Source organism: Callorhinus ursinus, unplaced genomic scaffold (genome assembly GCF_003265705.2).
Source record: "Callorhinus ursinus isolate GAN/ISIS: 27379988/994484 unplaced genomic scaffold, GSC_fseal_2.0 scaffold27, whole genome shotgun sequence".
Taxonomy (NCBI): Eukaryota; Metazoa; Chordata; class Mammalia; order Carnivora; family Otariidae; genus Callorhinus; species Callorhinus ursinus.
In genome coordinates this window covers 15447688-15471567 of record NW_027397089.1, presented here as the reverse complement: position 1 = coordinate 15471567, position 23880 = coordinate 15447688, and the positions used below count along the sequence as shown (strand labels likewise).

At 32.4% G+C, this 23880-nt stretch overlaps 1 protein-coding gene across 1 annotated transcript in view; it reads left to right on the top strand.

Annotated features, from left to right (window-relative positions):
* The window catches only part of PIK3C2G (phosphatidylinositol-4-phosphate 3-kinase catalytic subunit type 2 gamma), a 364908-nt gene that overhangs the window by 31698 nt on the left and 309330 nt on the right, over positions 1 to 23880 (top strand). The window contains exons 2-5 of the mRNA XM_025879676.2: positions 2865 to 3624; positions 8048 to 8130; positions 11577 to 11734; positions 16108 to 16222. Coding sequence (XP_025735461.1) covers positions 2947 to 3624; positions 8048 to 8130; positions 11577 to 11734; positions 16108 to 16222 — 1034 coding nt within the window. The 5' untranslated portion in view covers positions 2865 to 2946. The remainder of the gene's footprint in view (positions 1 to 2864; positions 3625 to 8047; positions 8131 to 11576; positions 11735 to 16107; positions 16223 to 23880) is intronic.

Here is a 23880-nt window from a genome sequence, read left to right as displayed (position 1 = left end):
CCATATTTAAACTAAGATAGAGCAGGCTGGGCTAAGAAAGACTGTAACAGGCTATTAACTATGGTTGTCAGAATTAAAGTCACACCTGCTGACAAATCCTGAGTTTCATGACAGAGTCAGATGAGGGAGTCTCATTTTTGTTTTAATATTTTATTTATTTTTATTATTTTACTTTTATTTTATTATTTATTTATTTTTTATCATGTTCAGTATTTATTAAGTTTAGAGAGAGAGAGAGCATGAGCAGGAGGGGCACAGGGAGAGGAAGAGAGAATCTCAAGCAGACTCCATGCCCAGCATGGAGCCCAACATGAGGCTCGATCCCATGATCCCAAGATCATGACCTGAGTCAAAACCAAGAATTGGATGCTTAACTGACTATGCCATCCAGTTGCCCTGAGTTTCATTGTTTTAATGAACCGTAGTATTCATTACTAACATGAAGATAAAAAATGGCAATTCCTGAAAAAGACTGTGGCTAGATAATGTGACCTATGAATTAGAATAGTTTGGAATAACATTTTATAGATTAATTTTTTTTTGGTTAACACTTCATTCTATACACTTCTTACTTACATCTCTTGGAAGTCTTTCCCCAAATCTATCAGTTTAATTCTTGACTGCATTGAACTGAAACCTTTCCCTAAATCTATCAGTTCAATTTCTTGAGTAAAACAGTATAATAAATCTTATTCATTTATTTCTTAGGTCATTATGAGTTTAAGTAAATCTTAGTTCTAACAGAATAAAAATCAGTTGCCATTGCAAAATATTGATAGAGAATCATATTTGATAGTGAACCACTATCATAATTATCCCTTTTTATAATTGTTAAGGGAATTTAAAAATTCCCTTAAAATAAAAAATAAAAATAATTTTTATATTTGTTAAGGGATATGAATTTAAAAATTCATAAAAAAGACATACTTTTCAATTTCATTTTCTTATAACTCAATTATAATTTTTTAACTTATTAAATCATCTGTTCAACAAATACAAATGTGCAACTACTGTGAGTAAAGCAAAATACTAGGTACTGAGTTTTAAGTGAGAAAGATTAACATGGTCTAATGATATAATGGGAAAGCAAATTCTTACATATATAGCATCTATAGATGTTATCCTGAGGCAGTGAGAAAACCACTGACAAGCTATATCCAGAAGATATACTAGCTTAGTCTCTTAAATACATCACTATAATATTAAAAAAATGGATTATAGGACACAAGAATGGATGCAGAAAATGTAGAAGCAATTTCAGAGACAATGCCACATTCAAATTAAGGGGATAAAAGCTTTAGACTAGGATTGTGGCAGTGGCAGACAGGGAGAAGAAAGATTTTCTATAGGAACTGGGAGTTTATTTGATATAGGAGAATAAAGATGAGGTAAGATTCAAAGATGAAACTCTGGTTTCTGGTCTGAGCAATTGAGTGGATGGTCAAGTCATTTTCTATTACAGAGAACACCAGGATAGGGGCAGGTTCTTGGGTGAACTATGATACAAGTCTTGGACTTTCTCTTGGAGGTTAAAAAATTTCCAAGTGGAGGCACTGAGAAGGTAATAATAAGAATAGTCTAGGTTGGAGTCATTAACATATAAATGGTACTTTAAGCCATAGGAAGTATGAAATAACTTACAAGGAAAGAATAACTGAGGAGAAAAGAAGCTCTGACAAGTGTCAAGTGGAAAATGAGTAATAAGCAAAGGAGTTTTTGAGAAAGAATAAACAAAGAAGGACTCAGAGAGTACAATATCACAGAGAGTCAAACTAAGAAAGCAAAAAATTTTAAAATGAGAAGTATGGTGAATGGAATAAGGATTGTAGAGAGATAGAGTAAAATAGAAACTGATGAATATTGGAGTGACTGGGTGGCTCAGTCCAGTAAGGGCCTGTCTTTGGCTCAGGTCATGATCCCAGTGTCCTGGGATGGAGCCCCAGAAAGGAGTCCCTGCTCAGTGGGGAGCCTGCTTCGCGCTCTCCCTCTGCCTGCAGCTCCTCCTGCCTACCATCAAATAAATAAATAAAATCTTTAAATAAAAAAAAGAAACTGATGAATGTCAACAGAATTTACTGACATGAAGCTCATTTGTGAACCTAATGAAAGTCATTTTGGAGAAATAATGAAAGAAGTTTGCAATTGTTGGGGCGCCTGGGTGGCTCAGTCTGCCTTCAGCTCAGGTCATGGTCCCAGGGTCCTGGGATAGAGCCCCACATCAGGCTCCTTGCTCAGCGGGAAGTCTGCCTGGTTCTCCCTCTCCCACTCCCCCTGCTTGTGTTCCCTCTCTCACTGCGTCTCTTTCTGTCAAATAAATAAATAAAATCTTAAAAAAGAAGTTTGCAATTGTTTAAAGAGTTTTGGGAAGGGGAAGAAAGGGTCTAGCCAACTTAAAGAAAATTGGTTATGGGGTTATGGCAAGGAGAAAAAAGTTAAGACTATGTCTAGGAATGGAGTAATTGCTGATAAAGAGACTGTTTAGCTAATAGAAGATTTTAACATGCTAGCATTCTTATAGATAGTTGAATTCAGAGGGAGATGATAAGTGGAGGCAAGTGGATCTTCAATAGGAAAAGGAGTTCAAAGGGGAATATTGACTTTTGATTGATTCATGAAATTCCTGTCATAATTCAGGTGGACTTAATTTTTCTCTTATAGGAGTTTCACAAATCCAAAGTCAATACTCCCCCTACAGACTTTAATGTTGTGAGCCCCGATGGAGTTTTAGATTATTCATGAATAATTTTATTTGTTAAGAAGAAGCTTCAAAACAATTGTTATATATTTACTCATTGTATTGTTTTTTGCAAGTTTTTTTATTTCATAATCAAAGAATTTTTTGTTTCTTTTTATGTTTTCTCTAGGAAAATTCCTATCCTCTTTTATAATATCATCAGGTATATATCTGGAGCAGAATCAACCCTCTCATTTACATAAAATAAAAAAATGGCATATTGTTGGAAAACAGATCTAAATACCAGTGAATCACATCAAGAGCAGCATGAGCACCAAGAATTTCACTCTGTAAATCAGTTCCTTTTCCCTAACCCAGTCAGCCTGGGTTTTGATCAGCTAGTAGATGAGATCAGTAATAACATTCCGCTCTATCAGAGTGAAAATGAAGAAAACACTGTTTTTGTTCCCAGTGCACCAAGCAGGGACTCAAGAACACATTCGTTAGATGAAACACACCAAATATCCTTGAATGAATTAACTTCTAAAAGCTCAGAACTCTCCTGTCACCAAGTTAGGAAAACACCAGTAATTGGCTTTAGGAGCTCTGTGCTACCAAATCCTGAAAACACGAACAAAGGAAGCTCTTGGGGAAACCCCATAGGAAAACATCATGGTGTTGATGATTACAGATTCAATATTTTAGCTTCATCGTCCACTAGTTTGGATAAAATTAATTCACAGAGAGAATTAGAAAATGAAAATCATAACTACCACATAGGATTTGAAAGTAGCATCCCTTCTATATATCCATCCTTTTCAACTGACTTCATGCCAAAAGAAGAGAATAAAAGAGGCAGAAATATGGACATTGTGGAACATTCTCTGATGCCTTTTAAAGGTTCTTCTTTACCCAGGACCTGGGAAAATACATGGCTAAAGAATAGAGAGGTATGTATTATATATGTTGACTTAAAAAAAAAAAAGAATCTGAAAGAATCATCCAATAATGTACTGGATTAATTTAGTAATGAGAGTCACTAATCTTAAATAGGAAAATGTATTAATATTATTTGTGAAAAAATAATTTATTATTCACAAATTCTGTGTTCCTAAATTAATGGTTTTTTTTCTGAAGAAAGAAAAAAAATTATATCATTTTTAAGGTCCAGTTTGGTCAAAACTAAATAAAATGTTATAGTCCTTACATTTTATTGGATAAAAATGTCATAATTGGAGGTTTTGATGAAAGTACTTTTGATTCTTATTGTTATTATGTACACACAGAAACATACATATATCTCATTAGATTTATATTTTGAGTCATACTGTCATAAATTAAAACTTTATGTCATTATGGTAGGAAAAATGTCCTTTTGCCCAGAGGCTCCTAAATTATACTGTTGGCTGGCATCTTCTATTGGGATCATTCCAAGAGTAGGAAATTAAGCAATCATGTACAATTCATCTTAATGGTTTCATCAGTAGTTCTCCAATCAATTTAGTCACCATAGAGTTTCTTGTATAATATTTGAATATTTCTCTGCTTACCCTGAGTCCAGACACAAGTGAAACTAGAAGTAAACAGTAAAAAAAAAAAAAAAAGAAAGAAAGAAAGAAAGAAAAAAGAAAAAAACATTATTGCAGCTGCAATTTACAGGGTGAAGCAAAAGAATTCCTCATTTATTCAACAACTATCATATTCTTAAAATAACATGATATACTAGGCATAATGAATGCAAAGAAAAGACATGATATTTGATTCAGAAATAGCATATTGTTCAAATTAACTTGTCAACAAATAATGGCAACAAAGTAAAATAACAGAATGAGTCCACAGGAGAAGAAATACCTAATTCTGTCTGAAGCATATGCAGAGGAGGTAGCAACTCAACTGCTCTGCATTAAAAGTCAATGAATTTTAGGGACATCTCTTTCTGATCAGAGCAGAATAACAAGTACTAAACTCCTGATTTCGGGCACTGAACAGAAGGCAGTATAGGACATGACCCTTGAGAGAAGGGAAACACCCCAGTGTTGTATGATCATCCTCCTTTCAGCTTGGGGGCACTTTCTTGCTAGTAGAGCAGGACACTAGAGCCCAATTTAACCAGCATTATCACTAAGCTTGAGAAGGCAGAGCCTGCATTACAGAGCAGAGGACATTTCCAGCTATGCAATGGGTGGGAGTCAGAAATCTGCATGAGATTTACTGTAGATTTTTGGCCAAGCAAGTGTGTTCACCACACACAAGTGTTAAGTTATGCAGTGCCGAAGTTCTAACCTAGCAAGAGAAAACACTGAGCTGAGTACTTCAGGCATCCAACTGAGATTACCCAAAGCTATCTCTTAAGAGTATAAAACAAATACTCTAGAGTGAATGCTGCACCTACCAAAACAGATGTGGCTTAACAAAAAGGCTGAGGAGACCAAAGGGTCTTACTGCCTGCCAGAGAAAATTATATACATTGTAAAAAAAACCAACACAATTTATAAGGCGTCATGTATAATGTTGAACATATAATAATAAATACACAGATATGTAAAAGAAGCAAGGAATTTTGGCCCAAAATCAAGAAAATAACCCAGTCAATACAAAGAGATTCTGACACAGTCCAGATGTTGAAATTAACAGATAGAGACTTTAAGGTAGTTATAAAAAGAATGTTGAAGTAGATGAAGTAAAAGGTGGACATAATGAGTAGACCAATGAAGAATCTCAAGAGAAAGTTAGAAACTACAAAAAAAAATAAAGACTATGAAAATTCTAGTACTGAAAATATAACACCTGAAATGGAAAATTACCCAGTGATTACAGATCTAAGAATTTCAACAATTCCCAAACAGAATAAATACAAAGACAACCACATGTAAGACAAATCATAAACATTTGTGAACAAAAGGTAAAGAGAAAATCATAAAGGACAGCAGCAAGGGAAAACAGATTTCACACAGTGGAACAACAATCTGAATCAAAGCAAATTTCTATCAGAAACAATAGAAGCCAGACAACAATGGAATGACATTTTAAAAGACATATATCTATACCTATATAATATATAGATAATATCTATATATATACATGCATATATATATACACATACATATATATACACATCACCATACTTTTGTATCCATTGAGTATACACTTCAAAACTTAAAATGAAATAGATATGTAAACAAATGCTGAGAGAAATTAGTCAGCTAACATGCACACAAAAATACTAAATAAGTGCTTTGAATGCAAGGAAAATGACACCAGATGGAATCTAAAAATGAATAAAGTGGGGTGCCTGGGTAGCTCAGTTGGTTAAGCATCTGCCTTTGGCTGGTCATGATCCCAGGGTCCTGGGATCAAGTCCTACATTGGGCTACTTGCTCAGCGGGGAGCCTGCTTCTCCCTCTACCTACTCTGCCTGCCACTTCCCCTGCTTGTGCTCTCTCTCTCTGACAAATAAGTAAATAAAATCTTAAAAAAAAAAAGAAAGAAGAAATGAACAAAGAGCAGTATAAGTGGTAAATATATTAGTAACTATGAAAACCTATTTTTGATAGCTATGTAAAGCAAAACAACAGCATATTTTATTGAGAGTTATTATATATATAGATAGATGAAAAATATATGACAACAATAGCATAAAGGATGGGAGAGTAAATGTTATTTGCTATTGTGAATTCTTACATTGTAAATGCAGTAGTACAGTATGAATTCTAAGTACACTGTGATATATTAAGGATGCATATTGTTACTTCGAAGCTAAGACAGCCACTAGAAAAATAATACTGAGAAGAAAAACTAAAATTCCAAAAGAGGAATTAAATGAAATGAAAAAAAAATTAAATAAACCAAAAAAAAGCAGGGAAGGAAAAATAGAAGAATAAAACAGAATAGAAACAAATAGAAACAAAAATGAGTATGGCAGTCTTAAATCCAACAATATCCATAAGTATACTAAATATAAATAGACTAAACTTTCCAAGTAAAAAGGAGAAATTGACAAACTAGATAAAAAAAAAAGATTTAATTACTATCTACAAGAGATAAACTTAAGGCACAAATAAGTTGAAAGTAAAAAATAAAAAGATATAATATTAAATCAGCAAACAAAAAGCTGATTATTAATAGCAGGAAAAGCACAGTTCAAGGCAGAGTATTATTAGTATTTGTATTATTATCATTTCATAATGACAGCAGGGTCAATCCAGAAAATACAATAAACTTAAATGTGTTATGTACCTAATAACAGCATCAATACACACAAAGCAAAAATTACTTCTTTTAAAGTTAATCATACACTCACCTTCTGACTGAGCCATTTATGGATTTATTGATAAGAAATAAAACACAGGTCCACATAAATATTTGTATATGAAAATTAATAGTTTTCTTTATAAAAACTATGAACAACTCAAATGCCCACCCACAGGAAGATGGATAAACAAATTGTGAAATAGTCAATAGAATAGTACTAATTGGCAATTAAAAAATGAACTATTGATGTGTAGCAACACAGATAAATTTAAAAATATGTATCATTTGAGTGAAAAAAAAAAGAAAGGAGAACATAGACTTAATCTATAATGTTAGCAATCTGAATAACAGTAGTTACCAAATGGATGTACAGTTTAACAGAAGGAGGTATGGGGGCACTTTCTCATGTGATGGAAATGTTCTATATTTTTATTGTGATATTGATAGCATGGTTGTCTACATTCCTCAAACTTAAATTATATATTTAAGAGTCAGACATTTTCTATACACATTATTTCACTTAAAAAAATCCCCCCAAAATAAAAATAAAAAACAGAATGAACTGAAGTGATGCAAGATGAGATGTCCCAAATTGTGCCACTTTGGTATAAAAGTTATATCAAGTTAAAAGTAATAAATACCAAGCAGATGCTGAAAAACTCTCCACTTCCCCCATAACTGCTTGAATTTACCTTGGAAAGCAGAGCCTGCAACAGGAAGACAGCTAATAACAGAGACTCCCCTTTACCTAAGGAACTTACATGCATAATAGGGCAACCCTTGGTTTTCAAACATTTCCTTTCACCTTCTTGTTAATGGCTTTCCTCCCCTTTGTGTCCTCAGGCCCCTACCCCTCTCCTCACCTCACAAAAATTTGGGGTTGCCTCATTGTTTTTGTAATCTCCTCTCTGTGTGGATTCCCCATACTCAGGCCTGTGAAATTTGATTTTCTCCTGTTATTTTGTCTCCTGTCAATCTGATGCTAAGTCCAGCTAGAAGGACAATAGGGCAGAGGAAAATCTTCCTTCCCGACAGAATCTTTAAAACAAAATTAAAATTGTAGAATTGTATTAATGTTTTCTCCACACCAAACTATATTAATTTAACAGTTTTTATTTTAAGCTGGCAGGTTGTTCTCTTCAGCTAGTTGAAGTACCTCAAGGCAGTAATAAGACTCTGGCCTCCTTCTGCGACAAAGTAAAAACGTGAGTGTTGCTATTTCATTAAACTTTGAACTTTCTGTACCAGCATAAATTTGTCTATTTTAATTTAACATTACTGATTAATTTTGAATGTAAAATGTTAAAGTTTTTAAATAATTTTAATATAATGAAAAATGTAAATTTGTGACAAATTAGTTCATTAACTTCTGGTATTGTTTTTGTTGTTTTTAGTCAAATAATTTTATTCTCTTGAAAATTTAGTTAAAGCTAAATGTTTCATATTTCATACCTGCCCTTGCTATCTATTGATCATTTAGTCAGCAGTGAATTAATTTTTCATTTAATGACATAACTGACTGACTTCTCTGGTTCTGTCGCAAAATAGCATAGATTTATCCTTCTTACTTGGGATATACTATTTAAAATGGTGAGAGTGTCCTCCTTTTAATAATTTAATCTTATCTCGAATGAACTGCCAAAATAAATGAGCAAATGCATGGGTGTTTGTCCACTGAAAAACAAATTTGTTCACTAGGGGATATTACAAAAACATCACTGATCCTCTTTTTGCCCATTTAAAATGAACTTATAAATATAGATGTCTTTTTTTAAGACCAGTTTCTCATTAGCAGTTAAAATTTATATAACGCCATCTCTTCTATTGCTAAGGTTCCTGAAAATTTTGAAAAATTAATGCATTTACATTTTGTTCTCTTGATTTTTATCTATTTATAGCTGTTTTAAAAATAATAAATACACATATAAATGAACTACAATTTATTTATCAGCTATAGCAGCTTACTACTACATGATAGTTTGGGATTAAAGACTGGAATCATTTATTTAATCATTAATTTAAAAGGTTATTGGAAAGCCTAATAACTAGTCCATGTATGAGAGATATTCAAATGTAGAACAAACAGAAAAGCAAGGTCTCTGCCCTAAAAAACTTGTAACCCTATTGAAGAATTGAAAGGCACACAGATAAAAAACAAAAAACAAACAAACAAATAAACCAAGGACCTCAAATCCATGAAAATATTTAATATTTAATTAATGTCTCACTTGTTCACAGAAAAAAATTAAAATGACTCTTTGGATATCTAAATTAGGATCTTTAAAGACATCAATATTGATTCTTTTAAGAATAAACTACTCACTGTCAAAAATGGACAAGCACTGCCAGGAACTTTACACTTTAAATCTAAGATGTGATCATTTCTACCCTCTAAGCATGAGAAAAAGCTCTCTTAATATCACAAGATATCACTCAGTATAAATCCATTGACAAAACACTTATTACTAGACCTTCCCATCACTTTTTTTTAACATAATGTAATATTCTTAGAGGAAATCTTTGTGGATGCAATAGTGACACAAAATATTTTACATAATGGTTTGTCAGTAGCTCATGGTGCATTTTCTGAATTTTTAAATGTAATTTTTCTCAATGGTTCTTTTCAAAGTAACCATGAAAACTAAAACAGACAAACAAACAATAATAAACTTTATAGAGTAGTGAAAGGAAGATATAGGTTATATTCACACACACTTGCTTTTCAATAATCTTTTTTGATGTATATTCATATATAAAATAATTAAATTTATAGATGCATAATTATTTGTACACAAACACACTATTCATTCAACAGCAACTATTTCGGAGGATCTATGTACTAGGCACTGTCCAAGGCTCTTAATTCAAAGGAAGATCAAATTGAGTTTGAAAGCCAAATTTCATAAGAGGGTCACAATAGAATGGATTGATGTATCCAATTTCATCTGGTTTTTTGTCTAATATTTAAATAACCGTACCTAAAAGTGTTATTGATATTTCTGTCATACACCCTTTAAAGAAGCTATCTAATTTGCTGGATTTGGTTTCTTGTTGTGACATATTTTTAAGCCACATCTTTCAAGGAATGTGTCATACTTTTGTTAAAAATGTAATAAAATGGCATAGCATATGAAAAGTTTTGAATACAGTAGACACTCAACAAAATTTTAGGAGAGAATAAGTCATTAATTTGCATTTTAAATTTAATTCTCCCAAACAGTAGAAGCTTAAATCATGTATGCATGGAGTAGTATCCTATCATACGGTGAATGATAAATCATAAAGCCCCTCAACCAGAACTGGAGTCTAGACTTTTATCGTAGGTATAACAAAGGAGAGTGGCCCAAATCTTTATCCTAAACAATGGGTTCTCAAACTGTAGTTCCGAAGTAGCAGCAGTAATGGCTTACTTGGGAAGCTGTTAGTAGGGAAAATGTGAAGATTCCTCCATAGAGCTATTGAATCAGCAAGGATGAGGATGGGACTCAGAAAATAAGGTGATTCTGATGCATGCCATGCACTTTTCATTTGTCAGGCCCCTCAAGGAGGGGAGGTTTCTGTACAATTTAAGGGCATAGAGATTAAGCTACTTCAGTGAGCCTGGCACTACTTTAATGCTGCACAAATAGAATGAATGCCAAGGATGTAATTCATATCGATACATTACATAGAATGCATAGTATACCCTCTATACACAAAACATATAACTTTCTCTTTGGGACTAGCACTACAAAATTTAGATGTCTGCATAATTAACAGCAACAACAACAAAAAAACCCCCATGATTTCATATTCATCATCAAAGGCATTTTAAAACATCTAAGTTGCAAATAATTTTATGTTATATTCTACACGTGGGCAACAACATGGGTCGACAAGGATTCAGCTATAATAATATATAATGATAATTATGGTACATCATATGGGTATATGCTTACATTCTACAAGAATCTTTTGCATGCCTTTTCACTTTTAATCCTTGCAATGAATCTTTGAAGTAGATACAAATATCTTCATTTGAACAAACAAAGAATTGGTCAAATAACTTGCCTCTGACCATAAAACTACTAATTGGAAGAATCAGGATTCAAGCTCAAGGCTTCTGGCTCCAAGGATAAACTATTTTGCAATTCTCTGACTCATTTGAGCAATAAAGGATTGTTCAGTGTGTACAAATGACTTCTGGGCTAAATTACTTATGCAAAATCCAGAGATTTGTGTAAAATCCAAAAATTTACAGCCAAGAATGGTATTTACCAATTGGACACAAGGTAATTTATTTTAAAAAATCCTTAAATCAAAATGGGTGACTTCCAGCTTGAGAAATTTATCAAAAACCAAGAGGAGGCATTTAGGCTTCAAAAGTAATGTCAGTGAAGGAAGTAATCATTGTTCAGAGTGAATTTTCATGCCTAATGAATGACAATGTATTCTTAATTGCTTCAAATGAGATGCTCCTGGGGAAATCTAACGAATGGTCCTTTACAGTTGTTTTGGTATAATTGTAATCTTTACCAGTCTGGCCTCACTAACAGCACTGTACCACAAATCAGCTACTGATTGTTTTCATATTTTAAATCTTCTACAGCAAAACTGTGCATGAAATTTCTTATAATCTTCTCCTAAGTATTATTTTCCATATATTTTTCAGAATAAGAGAAACATATCATGCAGCTGACATTAATTCCAATTCAGGGAAGATCTGGAGCACTACTACAGCATTTCCCTATCAGCTCTTTTCTAATACTAAGTTTAACATAAATATTTGTATTGATAACTCAACGCAACTACTTCATTTTACACCATATGGTAAGCAACCTTGCAAATAAGTATAAAAATCTACATAAAGCTGGTATAGCTGCATAGCCTTGAGTCCACAGACTGAAAGCATTACAAGAAATGTTATTAAATGCTAGTATTTTGCCCTGAAGTGAAGTTAAGAAGAAAACAGCTGGAAACCTCTTGTTAACATTTGTTTAGCTATTGTTTTTAAGAACTCTCTTCACATAGCTCACCCCAGGACACTACTTTCCTGCTATAAAATAGTTGATGGCAAGTATAATAAATTTTTAGCATATTAAAAACAAAACCTAATTTCAAAAAGATTATAAAGCATATGGATGAATATGAATGAATATACATGTATGAAAATGGCAATACTACCCATTAGAAACAACTATGTCATTCAGATGTGAATAAATTATGACATAAAACAGGCAACTATACATAGTCTTTATTCCCACTGTACAAACTATAGGAGCCTTAGGCAATAGGTCCATTGAATCAGTCTCTGGGGATGGATCCTGGAACCTGGAATCTGCATTTTATCAAACTCATCAGATGATTCTTATTTTTCTAAAGTTTTAGAATTTCTTTAAAGTTGTCTAATATTTTATTTCACTGTTATTGTAAACTATTTTGCAAAACAATAATAGTTCTTCAAACATTAGTTGTTACTAAATGAGTTTCTACCTATGAACTGTTTTTTCTTGACAAAAAATGAGCCAACAAATATTTTCTTTTCATCGATTGTTATTAACATAATTATTATTTTGATTGTTTCTTTCTTACTCTAGTCAAGATTCTGAGTTAGTGCAGATGGCTACAAACATAACAATGTTATGTTGGAATATTTAGTTAGGACCATCTGGTTTGAAACTAACAAAAACCAACTCCTGCTGCCTTAAGAAAAAAACACTCTTAAAGAATATAGAGATTTCTTACAGAATTTAAGAGTAAGAATTCAGTAGATTCAGGAATGTACTAAAGGCACAGATGAAATAAGCAGTCCAAAATTCCTGTATGCATCTCACCTCATCTCTTCTATATATCTATTTCTTAGGTTTCCCTTGCTTTCTGCTGACTTATTTCCCTTGCTTTTCCAGAACACATGGAAAGCCAAGCTCTCAAGCTTAAATGCTATTTGGCCAGCTCCCTAAAGAAAATTCAGTCTCTCTATTAGATCTAATTCCAAATTTCTAAAAGCAGGATTCTGATTGCCAAGCCAAAATCAGTGGTGTTGAACTTGAACCCTGAGCCAATCACAATCTCTGTCATATTGGCCTCAGTTGCTGGAGAAGAGGGAATAACTGTGAACTAGGGAGACCACTTCTCTTCTTCCAGTTTAAAATATTTAATTTCCAACATCTCTCCCTCTCTCTCTGGATGTTCTTTTGTTGAATGTGGCAAGTTGGAGGTCATTTTTTACTTTTATGAGAAGTTTCAGGAAATTGATTAGGTCATTGTGTCTAGTGTTTGAGATGTATAGTAGTAAAGAGGATGTCTACTCTCAAGCATATTAAAAATGTTTATGAGAAGGAGGAAGTGGAGATGGAGGAAGGGGTGAAGTACAGAGGAAGAAGGAGAACGAAGCAGAGGAGAAAGGACACGTTCAAGAAAACACACAGAGCTGCACATGCCACTGTTGGGAGGAAAACATTTCCTCTATCCACTTATATTTGAAGGGGGTGGGGTGGTGGCTGTGACTTAGCTGACAATAGATTAGTAGGAGAAAAGGCAAAGTTATTTACACATGCATGCAGGGGTTACTTGTTGAATACCCAGAGGTAAAGGTTTATATACCAATTTAATATAAAAGTATATGTGTGTGTGTGCAGGGGGTGTCACCTGGAGCTTCAATAGGAAAATAGGAACTATATATATGTATTCATGATAGTGGATGGGCAGTCTGTCTCCTTCCTGGAATTTGCAGGAAATTCCCTCCGAAGGAAATTAATGGAAGCTGTATTAGGGAGTCTCTGCTTTAGTCAGATAAAGAAAGTTCAGATAAGATTTCAAATATTTTCACTTTGAAATAATCTTTACGCCAAAACTGTGATCCTTTCACCACTTTATATAAGTGTTTTACTAGTAAATACAGACGTGCTATAAAGAACAAAATAGTGTATCTGAAGAATATATCAAGAATGACTTCAACAAAAAATAGAAGCTGTTCCTAGAAATTTAGGGAATAATGAAATCTAGATAAATAAAGAGGAGGAGATGGGTGAGGATAAGGCATTTTCATCCAAAGAGAACAGTTTCCCCAAGACTGAGGAAATGGAATCCTTTAGAGAATTACGTTTTTTGAGCAAAGAATTCTGTGTTCCATAATCTTCAATTATCACTTCAGTGAAGATGATTCCCTTGTCCTTATTTCCATGTACAAAATTGCTCTAGAGTGTCCTTCCTTTCAGATTTAGATGATTCATGGTTAGAACTGTATTAGGAGGCCGTTTGTGACCTGCCAAGTGTTGGAAGTAGAAGTCAGTTTGCAGAGATTAAAGAGTGATTGAGAATGGTTTACAGAAGTTATCTACTTTTTAAAGAAGTTTGGCAGTAATGAGATGGTTAAAAATATACTATCTTAAGGGAATGAAATGGATGACGGGAGATTTTATTGGAAGATTAAACAGAAACAGAAATTTTAAGAAAAAAACAAAAGCATCTTTGGAGTGGAGAATATTGAATATATAAAAGAAAAGGGACTTAATTGATGGAAATAGGACCTAGTATAAGAAAAACAGAAATTAAGAAGTAAGATACAGCAAAAAGCAATGATTCTTATATCTCAAAAGATGGGTAAAGAGGTAGAGGATTATGTGCAAAAAACTAGAGAGCCAAATTAATTAAAATGAACTGGTGTTTCTGGGGATATTTTCTTGCCATCATATACTGGCAATATTCTCCCTTCCTTGTCAGAGCCCTTACAGTCACGATTTTGCTGTGGCCATATTTTCTTCTAGCTTCCAACACCATTTCAATCATTATTCCCAAGCAACAGAGTATTTAAGATACTCTCTGCCATGTCAAACCATTAACACAATCCTTAATTCCATGATGATATTTACCATTTTTTCTCTGACCATTTCTTAGAAAATACCTTGATCTACCATAAAACCCACATTTTAAAATCCAGCATTATTCTCTTCCCCTGTTTTTTTGTGGCAGGTCCTGCAATGTCAGTTGCACTACATTTTGTTGTACAAAAAAGTATGGACGTAAAAGAAGCTATAGCAAATTAAAGACATAATTGCAAATTAAACACAACTCAGATGAATACAATTGAGAGTTTGCAGTATGCTGTTCAAATTCCCACTGGTTAGGGGTGATAAGTACAGTCTGTTTGCACTTGCTTCATTGATTGAGACCATGAGATCACACTCAAAGCATGGAGATATATAGATATAGATATAGATATAGATATAGATATAGATATAGATATAGATATAGATATAGATATATAATTTTCAACTATCATCATTTATGGTTATAAATGAGCCCTGTACTAGTTGTCATTTATAATTAGGAAAATATTTAATAGGCAAATATTACTGTAGCAAGTCAGTATGGTTCTGGACACTATTAAATGGCATATGTATGTAAGAGCTTAGTGGGGAGATGGTGGAATGTAAAGACAAAGGAATTTACCTTATAGTATGCTTACATTTTGAGCTCCATAGAAGGTAGAGAAAAAAAAGCACATGTTCATTAAAGTTATTATAATGCTGTCCTAGATGGAAACTTGAGTGATTCCCACATGGGAAAGGAAGAACAATAAGCTTGGAGACTTAGAATCATTGACAGCACAGGCTTTGGAATCTGACAGATTTAGGTTAGACTCTTGACCTGCCACTTATCACTCACTGAATCTCCTAAGTCCCTATGAGTAACCACAATAGAATACTTTTTAAAAAAAAAAATTTATTTACTTATTTGAGAGAGAGAATGAGAGAGAGAGGCAAGAGACGGAGAGGGGCAGAGGGACAAGCAGACTCCCCTCTGAGCAGCCCAATGCAGGGTTTGATCTCAGGACCCGAGAGATCACAACCTGAGCCGAAATCAGACCCTTAACCCACTGAACCACCCAGCTGCCCTCACAGAATACTTTTTTATGCAGAGCCACAATGTATTAAGATTTTAACATGAAGAATACAATATCTAGCTCTGTCAGTAATATGAAGACAGACTGATTAAAGAAAATGCAAAGAATTGTTTTTCAAAGTATCTCCAAATTTAACCAGACTAATAAATGAGATGCATCTCATTTTAACTCCTCTTGATGGAGCTAGACAGTTACAATAGTTCATAATATATATATCTTTTTTTGTGCTCAAAACTTTTATCCCAGCCAATATATGATAAGCTCTTATTAACTTTTTATTATTCACCTTTGTTTTTAGCTAATTATCTTGTCAAAGACCTAACAGCAGAGATTCTACATTTTTGTACAAATGACCAGTTATTCCCCAAAGATCATCTTCTAAGTATATGTGGCTCTGAAGAATTTTTGCAGAAGTAAGTATCTTATTAAGGTAAAATTTGATCATTGTTATAACCTATGCTAAGGCAGTGCTCGCTTCGGCAGCACATATAATAACCTATGCTAAGGCATACTTCATTTTTTTCCTTTAAACATACTTTGTACAAACACCATACTCTTATAACCAACATAATTAAATTAATTTTGCCCTTTTTAAGGTGAATTCAAAATTTTATGACTCATGGCAACAGTCTCATTCTCGGTTTTATTTAGTATTTTGTGTATTTATGGCAACGTGTATTTAAGTGACCTGTGACCAGGAGGGTGATATTCTCAGGACATGGAAATTTCAGTTTTGAAACCAAGAAAATCCTAGGCAAAACAAGTCACTGTATAAAGCTTATTAGAACTGATCACAATTTTTTAAAAGTAACAAATTATTTTGTAATAAGTAATTTTTGATTTGGAATAATATTAGTATGCTGATTAAATGCTGATTTTTAAAAATCACAGAGGGTTTCAGTATGAGCATTATAACATTTTCATAAAAGAGTAACCTTCATTTCTTTAGTCAGGCAGCTCTTATAACAATTAGAAAAGTCTAGGTAGGTCAACTGCAAATACTTATTTGATAGAAAACTCACTTTCTCTTATTATATCACAATTATGACTATTCTGAAATTTCTTAAAGACCAACCTTGAAAATATAATACAATTTTAAGAGAGGAGATATTCCTTTGCTTCGTCTGCAGTTATTCTAGATAGTAAAGTCATAAACTAGTCAATGAAGTGAATTGTCATTTACATTTTTCCTTTGTGTTTCCACAAGTGTCTAAAGAATGACAACAGTCTCATGGAAGTCAAAGTGTATTTCGTTTCAGATACTCGTTGTCACTGTCATTATTATTCCATCATAAATGTATGTGAAAATTTGATGAATTTAACAATATTATCAGCAAATCCAGTCCTTTATTGTGCAATGTTAACTGTGAGTGACTTTTAAGACTGAATATTTCCCTTTTTGTAATCCCAGTTATAACAAAATAATAATAAAGATTTATATGAAATCACAGATGTTTTTGTACTGAACTCACAGATACCCCCTTCTTTCTTATCTATTTGAACCTGTTAACATACCCAATGACTAGGCTGCTACATTCTTCCAACATATGGTTTTTGAAAGTATATCCAAAGAGCAAGGAGAAATACTTTAGAAATGTAACCTTACACTGAATACTCATTAAAATTCATCTTCTGAATGTATATGTCTCCAAATGTACATCCGGACTTTGGCTAATGTCAAACATTAGATACAAAAAATTAGAGACATTGTTAAAATTATGTATTTAGTATTATCAGTAGGAAATATCATCCCACAAGCAAAAGTGTTAAAGAGATAGAAATTTGGAAGAGTATAATGTGCACAAATTTATAATGGACCTTGTCTTAATTACTGTTTCAAATGTGTAAGTCATCTATAATTAGCTCAACTGTTGACTGGTAAAAATGTATATATCATTTTGCTCTTTTTTCTTATTAATATGAACATAATAGATTTCTAAAATATTTTATAGTCATTTGTTTCTAACAAAATTTCATTTACCTGGGTTTTTATTAAGATAGTAAAGTTACAAGTATTAGTATAGATTAATTATAGTAATTTTTCCCTACTGGAATTTGAAAGATATGTATATATCAGGGATTTACTTACTATTTAGGATTAACATCCTATGTGTTTGGTATGACTTTTTAAAATAACATAACATTCATTATCATTCTTTCTAACATCTAAATTCATTCAGTTTTTTTTGTTTGTTTATTCTCTTGCAATTTGTCTAAAAAAATATGTCCTAGGGGCTCCTGGGTGGCTCAGCTGGTTCTCTCTCTACTTATCCCTAGCTCTTTCTCTCCTTCTATCCTCCTCTCCCACTCTCTCTCTCTCTCAAAAAAAATAATAATAATAAAAATAAATAAAAAACCATGTCCTTAAATACTTGGAAATCTTCATAATGTTCTTCTATAGAGGGAACACAGGTAACACATAATAAAGTTAATAATGTAATAGGTAATAATTTAGACTCAACAGTTATAGTACTATGTCTGGAGTATTTGACTAGCTTTGATTGTAATAATAATAACCATTCATCAAGTGCTCGTTATTTGGTTACCTCATATTGGGTAGACTTCTAAGTCTTATGATATTATCAGTATGTTAGATACTGTAATTACCCTTGTTTTACAGACAGGAAGTCTGAGGCTTTGTTTAAGATCACAGTTTAAGCTGGTAGAGTGAAGCCTGAATTCAAATCTGGGTTTGGCTGTTTGCCCTGGGTCTGAACTATGAAACAATAGTGCAAAAGCTCTTGAAGGATATACAAGAAATAGTAAATAGGTCTTCGTGCTGGAGCACAGGGTGAAAAGTATGTGTAGTTTCTTAGGTGTCTGCAGGAATGGGGTGCAGAGATTGTATTAGTCTACTTCAACTCCTATTGAAAACTGCACACATTTAAAACATTTGGTTAATCACTGAGAATACAAAGGTAAGTTATATATAATCTTTGCCCCATCCCTTGCCTAAAAATTCATAAAGCCCTGTAATGCTCAATCATGTGGACAGTATTAGCATTATTATAATCCAAATACTTGTAGATCACAGAGGGATTAATGGCAAGAATATGGGGACAGTGCAAAGAAAAGTCAATGATAAACTTGTATTTAAAGAATAAATACTGAGGAAAAAAAATCAGTACCATGTGATAAAATGTTAATGGCCTTAGAATATACAAAATACACTTAAATTTTGTTCTTAAAAAATAATTACCAAGAAAAAACAGGCTAAGAATGTGAGTAGCATGAATAGAAATTCAATGGACAAGAAATTATTTAAATATTTTAATAACAAACATCCAATTAAAACAATGAGATACCATTTTTGCCCATCAAATTCTTAAAATACTTATGATGAAATTCAGTTGGAAATGGACAATATATAAACAGCTGCTAGAAATATATATTGATATAACACTTACTGAAGAGAATTTTGTCAAACATGTTAAAGGTCTGTAGAAACGTGTCTAAAACTGATAGATCATCTGTGTTTCAGCAATTCTGCTTCATTGAATATTTCTAAGTAACAATCATAATGATACAAAAAGACTTAGTTATAAAGGATATTTACCATAACATAATTTCTAGTATTAACAATAAGAAGAACAAAAACTGGGAAAAAACTAAATCTCCAATAGTACTCCGAAATAGAGGTAAGATAGGTCATGAACATAATTTTAACATAAAATGACATAGAATTTATAAATTATTAAAAATATAGCGTCATATGTCTTAAAATAAAAACATGCATCATAGTTCTTAAGGATGAAAAGGTATCTTTTCAAATCATGTTTAAATATATTAATTTTTGTTAAAACAAGTGTATTTCTATTCAGAAAGTAAGAAGAAATCTTTTTTTTAAAAAAGATTTTATTTATTCATTTGAGAGGGAGTTAGAGTGAGAGAGAGAGCGCGCTGGAGCACAAGCCTGGGGGGGAGCGGGGAGAGGCAGACTCCCCGCTGAGCAGGGAGCCCAACGCAGGGCTCTATCCCAGGACCCCGGGATCATGATCCCAGCAGAGGGCAGACACTCAACCAACTGAGCCACCCAGGTGCCCCAAAAAGAAGTCTTATACACTAAAATGTTAAAGTAGTTGATTTCACCTTGAAAAAGAACTACAATACAAATTATATTTATTTATTTCATTTTAATTTACAAAACTCCGATAAACCTGCCTTTTTTGCTATCAAGAGATTAAGGAAATAAATAATTTCTCATGGAGATGAAAATAATAACAGTAAAATAACAGCAAAATCTACTTCCCTTATTAAAAGTCTTTAATGGACTAGAATTTTCACACGTAGTACCATTCATTTTCATATAAGAAAGCATTATCACCATTTTACAGATGGGAAAATTGAGGGTAGGAGAAAATAATAACTTATAATAATAAAATAACAAAATAATAAGGTTACAAAATTTGGAAGCAGCAAAGTCAGGATAGCACAAGTTTATCTGGCTCTGAAGCCCGAATCTTTCTAATATATAACAAAGTCTCCTTCATAATAAAGGGCCACTTCAAAATAAAAATTAATAGGGATAATGTTTCATTGGGGAAAATGACCAGTTACTTGGGTTGTAAACATGGGTTTATAATTCCGCACACAGCATTTAGGTCAAACACAAGGAAATCATAACTTGTAGAACACTCATTTCTGACATATTTAAATTTTTAACAATTTTAACCAGAAAACATTTAGAAATGATTTGACTAAAACAAAGGTAAATCATAATCACCAAAGGTGAGCTTGTTAAATTTCTGATTAGACTAAAATTTTCTTTTTGGAATTTTGAGACTCCTTAAGCAATAAATATTATCAAAACAAATTCTGCCCACTATTGATAATGCTACTCTATTACTGTTGCTTTGGCAAAATGAGTTTAACTTCCTTTAACTTAAATTTCTTTATCTTTTAAAAAAATTATTTTTAATGCATTGTTCTACTTTACAAATGAGCCATAGGATTACATTTTAGTAATCTTTAATTCCAAATGTAAGAATTTTATTAAGCCCCTACTAATCTTTTCAGGGTGTATGGATTGCTTTGAGCTCCAGAGAAGTGTAGGTCTAAGTAAATTAAAATATTATGTGGTTGTTCAGATACAGTGAACTTAAAAGTAGAGAAGTATTCTCTCTTCCCCTGCCCCAACAAAAAACCACTATTATTTTTGAGGGATGATTTAGAAATTTTTTTTCATTTTAAATTCTCCTTATGTTATCAGAACTATGCTTTTCAAACTGTTCTGCATTATGAAGATAGAGATAAATTATATTTAGTTGCTACTTTTGCCATTTCTCATCTATTTTAGACTAGGTAAGGGCAAATCCTTAAAATGTAAACTCCTTGGTTTCTTCCATTCAGTATATTTGTCTGACTATTCTAAGACTTTTTGTCATCACAATTAATGTCAATGGTCTAGATGCTTTCTCATAACTTTGTTAATTGTGTATTTATGATGCTCTATTCATATTTCCTCCTTAAGTCATATTTTGTTATTTCATTGAACTCACCTGTCTTTAGAGGCCCAAGGATATTACTAACCTAATAATTTGGACTCTATGAAAAAAAAATTTACACATTTTTCCAAAACAGTACATTGAACAAAACTGAATTTAATAAACAAAGCAATTAAGATACTATTTCTATTCCATAACCTATTGGAAAATTAAGAAAGATAACTTTTCTAGGAAGTACAAATTCTCTTCTTTATATGTCAACTATATTATTATGGCAACTCATTTATAACATTCATTCTAATTTAGTATTACCAACTTTTTCTGTAAGTTAAAACATTCCATCTTCTCTCTCTCTCTCTCTCTCCCTTTCTCCTCCCCCCCCCACATTGCTCTTGCTCTTGCTCTGTCTCTTCCTCTCCCTGTTCAATGTTTCCATAAATACAGAAACTCACTTTAATAGCATGTCTCTATAACTATTCTCAAAAATGAGAGGGTTCCTGACCTCTTACGCCTAGATATCATGTCTTTACCAGATGCTTCAATTGTATCAAATAGTTTCATTAACTACAGTATTCTCCTCTAAAACTGCTTTCTTTATACATGGTTTTAAATAATATATTATAAACAAAGAAAAAACTAAAGAATTAGGTCAGAAACAATCAATTTTCTCATAGGTTCAAGATAGCTTAATACAAAATGGTCAGCATTATGAAGTATGGAATACAAAAACTGCAAATTAGAATCTGAATAAATTAAATAGAGAAGTAATAGAAGGATAAAAGGAATCTTGTACATTCAAAAAATATTAACATCTTCCATCATGTTCCTGGTCTGTTGACCCCAAATTAATTACCACAGTAGGAAATGTCCTTGGTAATTTCATTTCCCCTTTTCCCATGATCTTATCCAGTAGGCAGACCCCCATCAGGCTAAACAATGGCAGGCTTGAGGACAGGACCTATCCACTACTATCTCTTTTCTTCCCTGTTAGATGCAGTACAGATATAAAACCCAAAGTGTGCCTGCTTCTGCTTTCCTTCTAGGGAGTAACAAGACTCATATCTTCACCTACTCTTGTAACCATCTTACATGAGCTTTTTCTTCATAAATATATTTGTAATATATGAAGTATAATTTTACTTCACAATTGTACCCCTTAGTATCTAGCCCAGCATTTACTGGGAGTGCAGGGTTTTCTGTTTCTTACTCCTAACCTATGTGATATAAGTAATTTCTTCTCTCAAAAGTCTTGCTATGTGTTTTACTTTCTGATTCAGCTTAAAAACAATGTTTCTTAGGCGCTGTGTGAAACAATAACATTTACTGCACTTAAAAGCTTTTTGTTGAATAAATCATGACTGCACTGTCAGTAGCAAATCACAAGTGCTGCATAAGAAGAAACCGAATAATCTTTCTTGAAAATTCTGCTTGGGCCATTTGTTTACAGTTATGACCAGGTGTTATATTCTTGATTTAAACAAAACAAAACGAAACAAAACAAAACCGTTCTTTATGATTTAATTGACTTTTGCCAAGGAATGCTAGAACCCAGAGCGCTAAAAAATGTAAAAAGAAAAAAGAAAAACAAAACCTATGTAATTAAAAATCTTACTTTGAAATTGTCACATACATTCTTAAATCTAAATTTAAAAGGCAGTATCTACCTCTTTATTTATCAGCAGCATTGATTAGTTTGATCTGGCTAACTACTTGGGAGTCTCTTTTCTCTCTTCTGAACTTTCCTAGTAGAGAAAATGTTGAATAACCTTTGATTAGAGTGAAAAGTCCTCTTTGAAAATTAAATCTAATTAGAATTTTAAAATAATCTTCTTTAAAAAACTTACTGTTTAAAAAAATTAGCTAATCTCATGACAATTTGTATTAATTTGTTCTTTAAACATTTGATTATAAATTGGAATTGTTTTATTCAAAGTAATCAGACCATTAAATACCAGTAAAGAAAAGGCCAAGTTATATAAAGTTGAAGCTATATAAAGTTTAAACTTTATATGTAATGATTATACTCACCAGCAGTAAAAACTGGGTTGTATATATCCCTGGGGGTAAAAAATGAGTCTCTTTCTTCTTAATAAAATTAAGGATTCCATTTAGCAAACTTGAACAAATTGATTATTTTCAGCATATTTGGAACAGCCTAAGATTGCCAATATTATAATTGACTCTTTTTAGCTTTTTAGACTTAATTTGGTCAAACAAATAGCTTAAGGTATTTTTCTCTTTTACATAACTTTGCTCTTCCTCTTATAAATCACAAAATCATGTCAGAGAATTAGAAAAAAACAAGTCATAACTTTCAGAGCTCTCACATATAATAATAAAAGTTGTGTTCTGTTAATAAATCATTCATTAAGAGTATCTTGAGTTACTTCAATTCAGTTATTAGATCTCCTTCAGAGTACTTTTCCTAACATTTAAAAATTAATTTTGGCTCCTATCTTTAATAAAGAGATAGCTAAAATAATGATAATAATAATATACTGTATAAACTTTCATTTGGTTTTAACCAATAATTCTATACTAGAACAAATGTCCTAATATGTGAATACTCTCTATATAACTTCATTTGAAAGCAATTCCCCAAAGAAAGAGCTTGTGCTAAATAAAGG